At 45.9% G+C, this 15,436-nt stretch overlaps 1 protein-coding gene across 6 annotated transcripts in view; it reads right to left on the bottom strand.

The window, feature by feature from the left end:
* ELK4 (ETS transcription factor ELK4) overlaps nt 1–15,436 on the bottom strand; it is a 28,201-nt gene that overhangs the window by 8,310 nt on the left and 4,455 nt on the right. Inside the window, exons 1-6 of one of the 6 annotated variants that reach the window (XM_075776172.1) lie at nt 13,355–13,655; nt 6,165–6,344; nt 5,645–5,847; nt 4,751–4,966; nt 2,406–3,329; nt 1,088–1,204 (exon numbers count right to left, since the gene is read on the bottom strand). In XM_075776172.1, the coding sequence (XP_075632287.1) occupies nt 1,088–1,204; nt 2,406–3,329; nt 4,751–4,957 (1,248 nt within the window). In that variant the 5' untranslated portion in view covers nt 4,958–4,966; nt 5,645–5,847; nt 6,165–6,344; nt 13,355–13,655. Of the gene's footprint in view, nt 1–1,087; nt 1,205–2,405; nt 3,330–4,750; nt 4,967–5,644; nt 5,848–6,164; nt 6,345–13,354; nt 13,656–15,436 lie in introns of those variants that run through there. The other 5 variants (XM_075776170.1, XM_075776174.1, XM_075776171.1 and 2 more) reach the window with 5 other exon arrangements.

Genomic DNA, 15,436 nt, shown 5'->3' with positions numbered 1-15,436 from the left:
CTAAGAGACAAAACAAAAATTATTAGGGAAGAAGCCATTTTAATTTACTGTTCCTCTCATCTGTGCATGTGGCAGCTACCCCAGAAAAAAAAACAAACCAAAACCAACACACAACCACAACTGAAACACAACAACAAAAAAAGCCACCCCAAACTTTCAAATAATCTTCTTGGCTTCCCCCAAGTAATTTACTTTTTAAATGACACTGCATCACCAACTGCACCGATGCAGCTACTACAACCAGTGTCACCACGGGGACCCAGTCTGGAACCTCTGCACTCAGCACCGCCTATGTCCTAAACTAGTGTGTGACTTTAAAACAGGTTGGTGGGAACGACGGTCTAAGTTGTTCCTCAGTTAATTATCAGCTATTTATAGAGAAAAATGTCCAATGCATTTTCAGACCTACTTGTTTATTCCCTATCCTCACGGTACGTGTAAGCTACTTCCTTCATCTCCATGGTGATGACAGATAGAAACCCAAAAGCCAACTAGTTGAGTTTTACCCTTTCCCTGTGCAGACTCAGGCAACAGATATGGTTATTCCAATTCCAAAGCAGAAGGTGAAGGAAGAACGTGAGTAATTACAACTAAAGGATTTTTTTTTTAATATAGGGGATTTTTTCTTAAGAAAAATATTTATTAAAAACAGTAAAGCTGACAATTTCCAAACAGCAGAAAACAGCAGAATATAGAGATCATAAAGAACTGTGCTATATGTTGCCACAGACGTCACACACACACACTCTTCCTTCTTACTAGTACTGAGATTTAATTAATATCTTTCAACAGAGGAGACTGTTAACAAATGATTAAAACCACCAAGAGTGTAGCAAAATGCAATTTCCAGGAAAATCTCAACCAGTGAGGTTACAGGGAGGCAAGTTTTATGGGAAAGACAGACCTAAAAGAAAATATACCTAACTATAGCACAGACTGCTATTACTTTAAAACATTTCTGAAATACCAACATTTACAATATACTTAAATAAAACTAGGTAAACACTACAATTAAACGCTCCGAAAAGCCAACATAGGGGATAGAAAGGCTCAAAGGGAGAGATGGGCTAACCTCACTGGGACTTACCTGAAAGAGCGTATTAGCACCTTGCAACCTTGCAGGACTGAGAGGAGCAACCGGGCTTAGCGTACTCCAGAAGTGAATACTGGAGAGCAAGGGACTTGGGGTCAGCAAGATGGGAGTCTGCAAAACACATGAAGATTGTCAGCTGCGTGAGACCCCGCACTGTAACACACAGCACATGTAAATCCAGCCACGATAATCTCAGCTCCTACAGCTGCGGAGGGCTGGGTCTGAATTTCGGGAACTCCCATTGCCTCCTTCCACCTCCTCCCTTCAAACCCCCCCGCAGCAGCAGCAGCCCCCGCCATCTGGCTCTCCCTCCCCTTGCTGAGCAATTGGCCCTCTTTTCCCAGCAGCTGCCAAATCCTGCATAACCTACAGCAAGTCAGCTCCTCCTGCAATTCAGTACACAGCACCTGCAAGTGACTTTGGAAAACTCAGTCCATGAATTTAAAAAAAAGAGCAGACAGTGGGCACACACATGGTCTGGGCGACACTGACGGCGCAAGCCACAACAAAAGACATTTACATCCAGCTTCCGAATATTCTGGATGTTCCAGATTCACCGGCCAAACACTTCAAAGGGTGCCAAAAGAGCAACTGCACTTGCTTTTTTTTCCTGTCTTCAACCATTTTAGTTTTCAATCAACAGTTTCCCTACAGTTTCACTCTAATTCAAAATTTATTACAGGAAAGAGATTAAATATATACAGAACAATTTAACAGCCTAGTTGGATTCAGTTCTCTTCCAAATTTTCCATGAGGCATAAAAGCTTTCCTTTTCCTCTCAAGGCTAACAACCAAATTAAGCAGCTGTTCTTATTGCTGTTAAGACACAATACTCTGATCTTAAGTAAATGACTACGAAATCAAGCAATAGAGAGCTGCTAAACAGACACTGCCGTGGTTCTCTATTCTTAAAGCATTTTCAGAATCAGCCTGAAGGATAAGGGCAGGGTTTGGGGTTTTTGAAATAATTCAATACCACCCTGGCAAGGTTTACAAAGGACCCTGCTGGGGCTGGTTTGGGTTTTGCCTCCACACGCTAACAGCGTACAGACACGTACAGCTGACATACCACTTGGGCACACTTTGGGGTGGAAGCTAATGCCGATTATGAGTAAAGTTTCTGTTTTATAAGAAAAATGGGAGTGACATCCTGAGCTTCAGAACTCCAAATACAGTCTACTGACTATTCATTTTCCACTTGCCTTCCCTTACTGTTTTAAAATATAACATAACCACTATTGTTACTAAAAAAACAAAACCAAAGCAAACCCAAAACAAATCAAAAAACCCAACAGGAAGGGAATTAGGTTACCTGAGAGAAAAGTGCTGGAGTAAGAGAAGCAGTTGGGAGAGAAGGACTCAGAATCCCCAGTGGACTTGGATCACTGCCTGTAATGACGAGAGTAGGAGCCAACTCCAGCCCTTTGGGTTTTTTAGATCTGGAGAGGTGATTGGCAAATTCCTTCTCCAGCACAGAAGAATCCTGTTCTTTGGGCTCTGGGGATTGATGCTGAAGGCTCTGAGCCTGCTCCAGCTGCTGAGAAGCCACGGACTCTATGTCTGTGTCAATGTCCAGGTCAGGATTAGAGCTCAGGGGTGGCGACGGGGGTGTGGAAGGAACTTGCAGAGTGGGAGAAACTGAGGATATGGGTGGAGTTGGGGTGAAGCTGGTGGTTAAGTTTGGCAAAGGTGCTGGAGCTTCAGGGACAGTTAACTTGGGTAGAACAAGCGTCTCCAAGGTCTGGAGAGTTTCTTCCGATCCCATGGGAAGAGAGGATGTGGTTGAAGTGGCAGAAGCAGTGGAAGTGGCAGAGACTGTTGAAGTGGTAGAGACCAAGGGGACAGATGAAGGCTTTTTGGAGGGCATGGTTACAAACTTGATGACAGAGGGTGTTAGATCCTGAGCAGGTTTCTTCTCTGTTAGTTTCTCAGCTGGATTCTCAATCTTGATGGACCTGAAGAGTTTTATGCTGGAAGAGTTCAGGGAGTTCAGAGTAAAAGAGGAGTACAAGCCTGAGTGGATATAGTCATTGCGGCTGGAGGATTTAGCACAGGACTGAGACTTCTCCTTCCCGCAGTTTTCCACATCCTTTGGAGCACTGCTAACTTCCGCAAAACCAGTCATTTCAGGGTCTCCTTCTATACGGCCCACGACAAGTGGATCCATATTTAAAATCTCCGGATAAGAAACAAACTTGTACACAAACTTCTTACCATTCACTTTTTTAATGATATTCTGTGGGTAAGAAGATAGATATGTTTAGACCTTCTTCAGATTAGTTTTCTTCCTACCAACACTGCCTAAAACAGACTGAGGAATTAGATAGTCTGTAATCTTTCAAAAAGTTTGTTGGTTTGTTTGGGGTTTTTTTGAGAAAAAAAAACACACTGCATTCTTGCAATCCAGTTATGGTCCCAAAGTATCACTACCAGAGCTTGCACACAAAATGCTGAAAACAGGGGAGCTTAACCTGACGCTAAATATACTAACAGCAGAGTTAAAACCGCCAAGCAATTCTGTTTAACATATTTTAAAAGATGAGCTAAGAAACAAAAAAATACCTGATACCCCCAGAGATCACTGAGCTGGGTACAGTAAACATAATCTAACAGGAGAACCTGCAGAATTAAAGCTTACAGGTTTGCAGAATTAAGAGCTAATACTTCAAATCAAGCCACCTTTATTCTTAATAAGAATAAAGCCAAGTAGCTGAACTAGTCAGCAGAATGTAAACTAATCAGCTATTTCAATACCACAAAATAACATGTGTCAAACTTGTTTTGCTCCTAAGCAAAATGCCACACACAATTTGGACCTAATAATTGTATGACAAATAAGAATCATCTTATTATTGAGACCTCTCAGTACAAAGTCAGATTTGTGCTACCTAATAATAAACTCCAAGCAGCATACCACCTGCTATAACTGACAGGTTCCTCCAAAACTGTATTTTATTTTTTCTCTCCTATGCTCACACAGTAACAGTTGCGGGATAAATGGTTTATTGAAACAAAGGTAAGACTCCCCCACTGTGGTTCTAGTTCAGCTTTTGGACACTACCTGTGCATTAATGAAAGGCTCTCACAAGTTATTAAGAGATGTTAGCTAAACGGTAGCATCTTATTCTGCTGGACTAAACTCACTGACCACATCAGAGGCACGATTCTGAATACATGGAAAAAAGGAAAATACTTTGGGCTGCTTCACTGAAAATCCTTATTTTGATAGCCCCTTTGTAGAGACAATTGCAGAAGGGATCTCAAGGTAGTGCAATATTCACCACCTCAATCATAATCATTCTGTTGCTTAAACTGGAGTGTTGAGGATTTTAACTCTTGCAAGGGCACATATTTTTGGAAAGGGGATTAGCATTCAAAGACAGATTTGTATTAGCAAAGACATAAATCACAGACAGTAACATTTTGCACAAAGCTACCCAGAACCTTATGAAATAACCACTAGGGAGGAAATGCAGCACAATAATAATGTAAAGAAAAAACAACACCTCTACACATACAACTTGTACACCTTACTTAAGTCTGGGAGACAGAAGTGACACCTATCTCCTTGAAGAGAATGAAAAAGGAAACAAAGCTCATTAGGCAGAAGCTGGTAAGATGGATAAGGATTTGAGGTGGATTTATGGACTTTGTTACCTTCACATAATAGTATCTGAGAGCACGGCTGAGTTTATCATAGTTCATACTGGGCTTGTTCTTGCGGATTCCCCAGAGTCTGGCCACCTCCTCTGCCTGCAGCAGTTTGAACTCCCCGTCGCTGGAGGTCCAACAGATGATATTCTTGTTCTGAGGCTCCTGGAGGAGTTGGAGGAGGAACTGCCACAGGGTGATAGCACTGTCCATAGCAGTAAGCTGAAATTCAGAAAGGCAGATAAGAGGCAACAGATTAGGACTAGCGCATTTTCTTTGTCTCCCTAGAAGGGGGTGATGGAGCAGAGATGTTATTTCCAAAGCCAGCAAGAGTAAAAATTATTAGTCACCAGTCGTGAAAGATGTTCCTTGCAGAACAGAGAGGCTGAGAGCCAACTGCTGTCGTCTCCTCCCACATGTCAGTACTTTTCACATGGGTTATATTTAGATTCATTTAACTAAATCAGGTCACTTTGGGTAAGTTGCTATGAGTCACTCTCCAAAAAAAAATTTTCTAAGTTGTTCCATGCTCACCCACTCTGACTTGTACTGCTTTATGAGAAACAGCTCAGGTGCACCCAGGTAAAAATCAAACCACCCACTCACCACCTCCTTTCCTTACCTGCACCTTCCTCCAGCCTCTGTATCTTTAAGAAATCAGAGAGCAGATCCAGTAACTGCTTAAGTTACCTGAAGATGCCACAGTGCAGAACAAGCCCATTTTCCTTCAGTTCACATTTGTACTGCCTCTTCATAAGCAGCCCTCTCAATCAACCCCCAGCCTCCTCTCTTTCTTTGCCAGATTTCATCCCTGACTTTTCTAAGAGAGTAAACAAGAAAGTAAGTAAAACAATTTCAAATGCTGCCTTTGCTTTTCTCTTGATTCCTGGCATCTCTTACCTACATCAGTCATTTATGCTGAGACTTTCTAGGACTAGTATCTGTCAGTTGATTCATGCACTTCCAGCATGGTTTTCTTGCACTGAAGCTGTCGATGTATAAATTCATCAAGGACAGACAAGGGAGTAGAGATGACATTTTTCCTTGACCACATGAACCAGTACTTCCACAGATATTTTTAGGCAGAACACTAATAATTCTGTCTGCACAAGGGAAGTATAAGATACATGGTGAATTAAACCAGATAAAATTACATTAATTTGGTATCCCATACACATTCTCTTATTTCAGAATAGAATGGCTTCTACTAGTGCAGCTTAAACTTCATCCAATGAAACAAAAACAAACCCAGCCACTCTGGAATAAGAACCATCCCGATATATTACACTAAAAATGTTTTGATGTGCATAACTGCTAGATAATTTTTTTTCCATGCACAGTTAAGCCTCAGTACAGGCAAACCTAAAGAGTACTGGGCTTTCCATCTGGGTGAACCTGCAGCCCAAGCAGGGCTACTCACAAGCAGAAGCTCCAAAACAGCGGCATCAAGTCTGACTTCAGCAAGCAGGACTCGCGCTCGTATTGTTTGAAGTTCATGTATATGCAGGGATAAGTTTAAGATTCAGTTGGGACTGCCAGTTCATCTTCATTACCAAAGCCTTTTATTCCAATCTCATTACTGCTCAGCACTTATCCAGCCCTATATAAGGAAGAGAACCGGTCTACATGTCAGAGCTTCAGAATTTACTCAGCCCTGTAAAAGGATTACTGCTGACAGTTTACACAGGGCTACGTATTCTTATTTAAATAAGGTGCCCTAGGGCAGGTACTTTTTTGGGCAGAGCCCATTGCATTTAACCTATTTTTAAGAATACCTGCCTAATGGCATGCTTACATGACTACACAGGGGTGTTACATTGATCAAGTCAGTTAAATTGCTGCAATTACATGGAACAGTCTCAAAATGAAGGACACCCACACCACCTTGTTATTATGCTGGCCTAAGGTGCTTTCCTTGTTAATTACTGTATGCATACAACTCCATGCTTGCCCAAATTAATTGCTCGGTACTCTAAGAAAGTATCAGAGACTCTTCCCACATTGCACCGTGGCACGCCAGCTGAACCTTATGGGAACTCGGGACCTGGCAGCCACGTTAAAACTCTTCCAGGACTTCTTCTCTGACTTGTATTCACATTTGCCAATAACATTTCATATCTGCCTACTGGCAACGCAGAGGACGTGCACACTGCGGAGCCTCATTATCCTGTCAGGATGATGCACATGCATGGGGTGTTGTGTAGACATAAGGGCTTGATTCTACCATTCTGCAGAGCTGTCAATACTAGTGACATGTGTTAACAGAGAAAGAGCAGGAAGATGAAGTTGAGTGATTATTCCCACGCTACATTTATCTACAGCACTTTCCAAACCCATAAGCAGCACTGCACCAAATAGCACTGACTGATGCAACGGGAGGCAATCACATAGAAATTAGATTAGCAGCAGAATTTCAGAGCAGCAAAAGCTTTTCCCCCCCCCCTCCTAAAAATCCATGCAGATTTCATCCCAGAATTTAAATGCCATTACTTCAATGGGCTGCTTCCCTTTAGTAAAAGCAGTACCTTGCCATTATCTCAAAGCTCACCACCCTCTACTGCAGTCAAGCGTTACTGCCTAGGTCACGGCTGGTTTTGAATCGAGCTGGAGATGCACAACACTGACAGAACAGCGCTCTGACAGCACAGACTTCAATACAGAGTAAGCATGGAGTGACAGAAGTGATGGAAGATACAAGATTTTTTTTTTTAAATACCTTTCCCAGTGATGAGCTATGTTGTTCTGAGGAGCATTTACCAAAATAAGAGTTCCTGCTGCCTAAATCCCAAATACCGCAGCTTTCCAGCTGGAAGGATCCTTCTCCCAGGGGCAGAGTTACAGACGGTACTGGAGCGTTGATCTAGTTATTACTTATGTTTCTGGCCTTTACTGGCTTTAGGGTTGTCGTGATTTTGTCCATCACTTGAAGGATACACTGCATATCCTCAGCACTCTCTGCTTTCAAAAGTCTTACGTCAGACACATTAACAACAGGGTGGAGAATTTTTACTTATTCCTTGGCTGTCATAGAACAGGAGCAGAGAACACTTCAGAATTCTTAATAGAAAGGTTATTGCGTATGAGACAATGAATGCCCCCTCTTTATTAAATATTTATTGAGCACATCTACAGGAAACAATGGAGAGATACCTCAATGGAACTGGGAGCATAGAGTTTTTCTGAAGATTGTATACAAAAGGGAAGGCCAGAAAATAACCCTCCAAACTGGTCAAAGCAATGGGATCACAAGGAGATCTTGCCCCTTCAGAGTCCAGGAGTAAGCTGTAACTGGGAAAGAATAATATGTATATGGGAGACAATGTTGTATTATTAATTGAAACATCTAATTTAACTTTTTTTTAAGTTGCTTTGATACTGCATAAGAATACATCAAAGAACTGTTGCTTCTGCAGGAAAAAGCAGGATAAAAAAACATCACACAAGATACAAAATTAAAACCAGTAGAGGCGAGATGAGCACTTCTCTTTAAGAAGAGATAAGTAACACAGTAAAAAGGTTCTTCCTTCTTCAGCACCTGGGGCAGAAGGCAGTTGATGCCTTTCATGAGCCTTTACCTTGCAACCACAGGGACTGCGCTCCTTGTGCTCTCTGTGTTTTGCAGAACACCTTCAGCTACCCTGGCACAGCAGGATCAGCTGTTACAGAGGCTCCCCTCCACACCACAGCTATCTTCTGTACTCAAAAGCGTCCACCTCCTGCACTGACACTGGAAGGAATTCAGAAGATCCTCTTGTCCTTTTGTATTCAGCCATACAGCAAACCCCACGCTCTCCAGATATGTCACAGGCCCATTAGTTAGAGAAACTAAAGAAATCAGGATGAGGACAGGAACCCACTGTCTCACTCCTACTCTACATTAACAATGGCGAGATGTTACTTCTCTCATGATTTGTAAACAGCATTTCAATTTCTTTCAAAACTATGTCTCCTTTCATGAAAAGGCATCAATCTCCCAGCACAGCTCCCCATCAGCATAAAAAGCCCAGTAGTTTGATTGCTTTTTCTTCAAGATGAATACACCAATAATTACAAGCACACCACTGCAAAGCATCTTTTTGCTGAAGGTTATTTTCCTTATACGAGTCTGCGGAGAAAGAAAAAGGTCTCATTTAAAAAGACAATGAGGGAATTAGGCAGAGAAGTAATACTGCTGCTTACGACGACGGCCTTTCCGCTTCTGCACCATTTGAGTACGAGGAAAAAATAGTTGCTAGAGGCAGAGAGGGCAGTTATACTTTGTAATGAGTATGCTAAAATAGAGCACTATTATTGTCTTGAGATCTTCTCTGACGCCTACGAATGACCCTTGAAGTATACTGAGTGGCTGACAGAATTTGGCTGCAGTACTCTAAATACAAGCACTGCAAACTTGAGCTTTCTCATGTTGCTGCAGCTTCGTTTGAGGTTGCTGTAGCTTTGTTTGAGGCCTTGACTTTACAAAGCCTTGAGTTTACCAGAAAAAAAAAAAAAAACAGGACAGCAGATATGTATCTTTTCGGGTGACCTCCTGCATCTCTGCCACAACATGTTCCACGCAACCCATTTGATTACAGAGCCTCAAGGCTTTGCATCTTCTGTGGAAGGAGAGCGCGCAATCACTGGGTGGCACAGCAGACAGGAGGAACAGTTTAGGAAGTGGCATATGGTAATGTCTCCCATAGCCAACAGCTATACTTACTATCGCAAAACAAACTCAAGAGTTCATCCCTTTGCGCTCAAAAAGGAGAGGGACACCTCGCTATGCCCCAGCAAGGCAGCAGCCAGCCGAGCCCTGCGAAGGGAGCGGAGGCAGGACTGGGGAGGGGGGATCTGCCCGAACCCCTTGTCTTCAAGGTCTTCTGGCAGACTTCCTGTGCTTTGACTCAACACCGAGAACAGCTCAAGTACTCTTTCACCTCAATTTGTTCCAACAGCCTCATAAGCATCTGCAGCCTGATGACTTCTCCAGATGGACTGAATAAAGCAGTCAGGTCTGCAGCCTTGTCAGAACCCACACAGAAATGGAGGGTGGTGCAAAGGAAAGAAAGGATGTCACACAGACGTTACACAGCGAGGACAAAATCATCACTACCACGTATTTAAACGGCATGGTTACAGCCATCCAGGTATTTACACAGAAGTGACAACTCAAAAGATGACTCTCAAAGCAGCACAGAGCAAAAGCAAACACACAGGGTGACACAGAAACCTCTTCTCAGATCACAAACACTTCTGCTAAAAAACCCAACCAACCAAGGCAGTAACAATAACTTAGGGACGGTCTCAGGGCCCTCTCACACCTAATGGTGCAAGTCAGCCATTCAGCAGGTGAGCAAATTAAGTCTTTACACAATTCCAGGAAAGCTGGACTTGCTACGCGTCCAACACACAAGCTCTCCGCACATGCGCAGCAAAGCCGGACTGTTAAGACTTTACTGTGCAAAACCGTTCCCATGGTTTAAGATGGACATGGTGTGTGAACAGAAGGAATTTGTAGACAATAACTCCTGCTATGTTGTGCAATATTCCTGTGGGCACAAGGCCTTAGATAGTTGTTCCGGGAAAATAAACAACAAAATAACTTTGGCTGAAGGAGATTTTTGGAGGTCACAGGCCCAACTCCTTATTCAAAACAGGGTTAACTTCAAAGTTACATCAGGGTTTTCAGTGACTTTGTCCAGGCAGCTAAATAAATAAATAAATGGCTGCCCTACTCCTTTTATTTTAGTAAAGAGACAAAGAGGCATAATATTGCTGATGAAGGGTCTAATTAAGTGGTTATCAACACGCAACCGAGCAACAATTTCACTAGCACAGCACTTAAAATATCCCATTACTAACAAACCTTTCATAAGGTATTTTCAAGCTCCTGGGACTGCAATTCACCTGAACTAATACTTTTAGGATTTTATCAATTCTGATTCATTTTCAGAAGAGCCTGCTGCCCAACATGTACGATGAAAGCTACTGTCCAAAAACCAGCCCCTTCGGGGTGCTAGTATCTAGCTATTGACATACTCTGATGTGGTGGGAAGCGTGTAAAGGTATTTAGTCCTTTTCCAGAACACACGGAGCATTGTAAAAGTACTTTAACTATGGGCACTATCACTTGTTTTGTTAGCTTACTTCCCAAAGACAGGTGAATTACCAGTTAAAAGCCTGTTATAAGTGTAAACTAAAGTTACTATTTACACGGAATTAAACTAGAGATGCAGATTTCTACATCTGTAAAACTACCATTAAAAAAACACAAATCCTGGCAGCTTCCCAAGCAGTAATCAAATTATACCTTCTCTAATGAATACTAAAATTGGGTAAGAATAAGGAAAAAAAACCCCAACACACCACCAAAATACCCTAGATTCCAATAAATTCTTGTCTTCCCCCCCTGGCTCTGGCATTCACTGCACCGTTGTTTCCAAATCAGCTTGTTCTGAAAGAGGCTGTGGTTATCACGGCAGGAAGCTCCTTGGAAGGAAATGCTGGAGGATGTCCTCATGATAAGAGCCACTCCAGAGTTTTCATTGCCTAATCCCACTCCAAGTTTGACAGTTGTATTTACTTAAAACAAATGTTGCAATAAATTTCGGCCTCTTGGCTCAAAAATTAAGTACTTTACATGAAATTAAGGTGTTCGCAAATACTTGGGGGTTTAGGAGCAAATTGTTTCAGCTTTTTCACTCCTACCTGAGAAATAAGTATTTTCTTTTCTCAGTATTTTCTGGTCTTCTCCACCTTTCTGTATTAGCAAACAAGCGCTAGAAAACAAGCCCCGAAGGAGAACAGCAGCAGGGATTCCCATACGATGCGCACCCTGACACTTAAAAACGTTTAACGTGTTTGAACATGGCCAGTAAGGGGACTTCAAAGCACAGTCCATGTACTTCAAAGCACAGTCCACGTACTTCCTCCAGTTGCCACCATCACTCTGATCCTCCATCCCTGGCTAAGGATGGCTGACATCCCAGCATAGTTAGTTTTATGGACAGCAGACCTAATTTCCCTGCTTTTCTGTACTTTGATGAAGAGTTTCCCTTTTCTACCTCTCCTTTTATAGGATATGAGACCAAAGAGAACATGGGAAGGTTTAGGACAAATAAAGAGAATAAAATTAAATGCCTTTGATCAGTTACTTGGTTTCTGACACTGCTGTGTTTCTGAGTAAGCCATAAAAATACTGATTTCTATGGAAGCTCCTCTAAGCAGATTACACTTGCTTCCTCCTTATCTGCCACCACAATGGGCTGAGGGGAATGTTTACCAACAGCAGATTAAATTAGCTTCAATTGGCACAATGCATCTGCTGAAAGTAAAAGCATCCCTGTTTAAGATTAAGGGTCAGGTCTCCGCATCACGCCATGGAGTAAACCCCGAACAAAAGGTTAAATGTTTTATGTTGATCCTAACTTTATTATGAAAAGGAAGTCTCATTTAAGATGGAAAAGGTTTCCTTTAATAATGTTTATAATACACTCAGCCTGGTTGCTATGACGATGGAACAACTATTCTCTACAAACAGGCGCTAAGACCCTAAAAATAAACAGGCCGACAAAAATCACGAACACGCAGCTTTGTCAGGCAGGCTGTGCCTGGTGCAGGGATCGTGTTTGTTCTGAATACGATGAAGATAAAGAAATGCTAATGACTAGATTCTGCACCCACTGCACAGAGCACTCGCCTACAAAGCGATTCCTGTATTTCTCAGGAGCTGCTACTTAAAAACGACACCACCAAAGCCAGAACTCTGGGTTCCACCTCCCCAGAGGCAGCAGCACAACGGGGATTAGTAGAAGTCTGTCGGTGAAAAGAAGGTAAGCGCTGTGGAAGTAACACACACGTAAACGTATATATGTTTGTGTGCACGCATATATGCATACAAAATAATAAAAGTAACAGCATGTATTTGCATACTTTCTCCATGGCCTCACTTCTTGATGTGGGTAGGCATCCACCCATTTCACAGAGGGATGTGTACACAAGTATTAAAAAAAACAACAAAAAAACCCAAAACCACCCAGTAGCAGAGTGAGGAACTACAAGAGCCCAACCAAGCGCTCGGTCCCAGCAGACACACAGCGCCGAGCGGCAGCAGCCCGGAGAACCCTCCGTCCTGCCCCCCGGCGCACAGCCCGCCCGGGCAAACCCAAAATCGAGCCGGGAAGCCGCGCACCGGGGGAGGCTGCTCCCTCCTCCGGCCCTGCGTGAGAAGCGGCTCCGGCGCGGAGCGGGGAAAGGGCCCCGGGGCGCCCCGCAGATCAAAGTCCCGGGGCGCGCTGCCGCCCTTCACAGCCATCGCTTTCGTTTCCCGGCTTCCCGACAGAGGCGAAGCCCCGCACGAAGACCGACCCCCACGCACCACCACCACCGACGGGGCCCCGAAGCCCCACGCCGGCCCTTCCGCCCGGAGAAGCCCCCGAGACGGCGACTTTCCGCGGTGCCGCCAGCCCCGTGCTCTCCGACCCCCTCAGAGCCGCCGGCCCGGCCCCCGCAGCCCTGCCTGGCTCCCCGCCCGCCCCGGGCCTCCTCAGCCCCCGCAGGGGTCCCCTCCGCTCCCTCCCCCGCGCAGCACGGAGCCCGCTCGCTCCCGGCCCGGAAGCCGCCCCCGCTCACCGAGGAGGAGCCCCGCCGGTCCCCGGGCGTCGCGGTCCCCTCGCGGCGGGCAGGTGCTGGGAGCGGCTCCCCCGCCGCCCTTCATGGCCGGGCGCCCCCTCGGCGGGCCGGGCGCCGGGCCCCCATCCCGGGCGGGAGGAGCCAGGCGAGCAGCGAAGGGCAGCGGTGAGGAGGCGACGGCGGCGGGGGGGGGAAACGGCGGCGGCGCGTTACATGGCGGGACGCGGAGCGCCAGTCCCTCCGCCGCGGAGCCTCCGCGGCCGCCGTACCCCACACTTCCGCCCACGGCCCCGCAGGGGCGCGGGGCGCTCGCGCACGGCGGCCAATCCCCGCGCTGACCGGAGGCGCCGCCGACCAATAGACCGGCGCTACCCGCCCACCGTTCGCAAGGCCCGCTGGGGACTGTAGTCCGCGGGGCCTAGCGCCCGCCGGGCCTCTCGCAGCCATGTGCCCGCGGCCCGGCCCCCTCAGCCCGGCCCGCCGGGAGCCCGCGGCGTGGGCAGCTCTCTGGGAGGCGTTTGCGTGGCGTGTCACGAATAACGCGGAACCCACGGTCTACGGGAGACCGTGGGGAGAGCAGGGCTGTGGGTCCCCCAGCCACAGCCGGGCAAGGAGCACATCAGGAGGGAGGAAGGGGCTGAGGCTCTAGTGAGCTGCAAAACATTAAAATGTTTAAAAAAAATTTCAAAAGTTAAAATTTACAAGAAAAATAAATAAAAAGAAATCCTGCAAAGCCAGGGATGTTATCAGGCAGAGCGAGGCAGCAGCTGGGGCTCACTAGAGCAGGGGAAACCCAACACGGCCTCTCCTCACACACCAGAGCCACCGTGCTCATCCCTGCACTGAGAAACCTCCACGTAAAAACATTTCTTCCCAGGAGAAAGGCACGACCACGCGCTTACATTCTCCCTAGGGAACATAACCCTAGTGGTTAGGGTTGGAAGGGACCTCAGACACCATCTAGTTCCAACCCCCCTGCCATGGGGGCACCAGGCCGAAACCCACCAGGATGCATCCCCCGCAGAAGGCCGCGGGGTTCAGCCAAGGCTGCGCGGATGTCCTCTGTCCCTGGATGTTTTCCACGGCTCACCCGATGCTGACACGCTGGTGGCAGAGACATGGTGTCTTCATGCTCCCCAGCCACAGCAGAAGGGAGAGACGATCCCAGGCTCGCTGCAGGAGGGAGACCGCACACACAGCGGGAGCGTTAATCACACTGAAGCTCGTTAAAGCCGCCCATGCACACGCTTGGGTCCCCGGGAAACTGCTCATCCGCGGTCAGGTTGTTCATCGCTACGGTGCGCTGCCTCAGCCTACAGATGAGCAGCCTCAGTCCTGAGGTATCTACTAAAAAGCACTCTCCATACCAGTTTAAGAGCAGAGTTATTTTCCATTGGATCAGGCATCGGGAGCAGAAGGTGAAGCGCTCTTCCGCTTCCCTCCAATGAGCAAACAGCCCTCTGCCTCACCATCACATTCCCTCCCATGGGCAGAGAAGAAAAAAAAAAATTTAAGCAGCACTTGACTGTCAAACACCGCACATGCCACAACATGCAGCTTTCGGTTTCCTAGACACATGCCAGTAAAAGGTTAGCTGCGTTAGCACAAAGTCTTCTCTGCGCATTTCACCCAACTGCCTACTCGCAAACCTGAGTCCTGCCCGACACGTGGGTACAAGCCAAAGCACCGCACAGCCAGGTACGTTTTTGTTGGGAAGCACCATCATCCCCAAACACACGGCTTGTAGCTCAGAGCCTGGTTACGCCTGAGCAGCTCTGGCTGCAATTAATGCTGTTTCTATGAAGGCAAATTCCATATTCTTGCCAGGTCATCTCCTCTAGCTGGTCCCATTTCATGGAGCCAAATGACAACCAAATGAAGTGAAAAGGAAAGTGTAAACTTGGGAGCAAGACCGGGAACACAATGTTGCGTTTCACAATACCTTTAAATAACCCTTTATCAGCACTTACTGCACAGTCACAGGGGATCAAAGGGGAGATGAAAGCAGAGAAAGTAAGGAAGTTTAGGAAATCAAGATGTCTTTTGGCTCCAGGGAAGATGTACAGGGTTTTCCCCCAAAGC

This window comes from Balearica regulorum, chromosome 25 (assembly GCF_011004875.1).
Source record: "Balearica regulorum gibbericeps isolate bBalReg1 chromosome 25, bBalReg1.pri, whole genome shotgun sequence".
In the NCBI taxonomy this organism is placed as follows: domain Eukaryota; kingdom Metazoa; phylum Chordata; class Aves; order Gruiformes; family Gruidae; genus Balearica; species Balearica regulorum.
The sequence above is the reverse complement of the archived record's forward strand: the minus strand, read 5'-3'. Positions and strand labels throughout refer to the sequence as shown.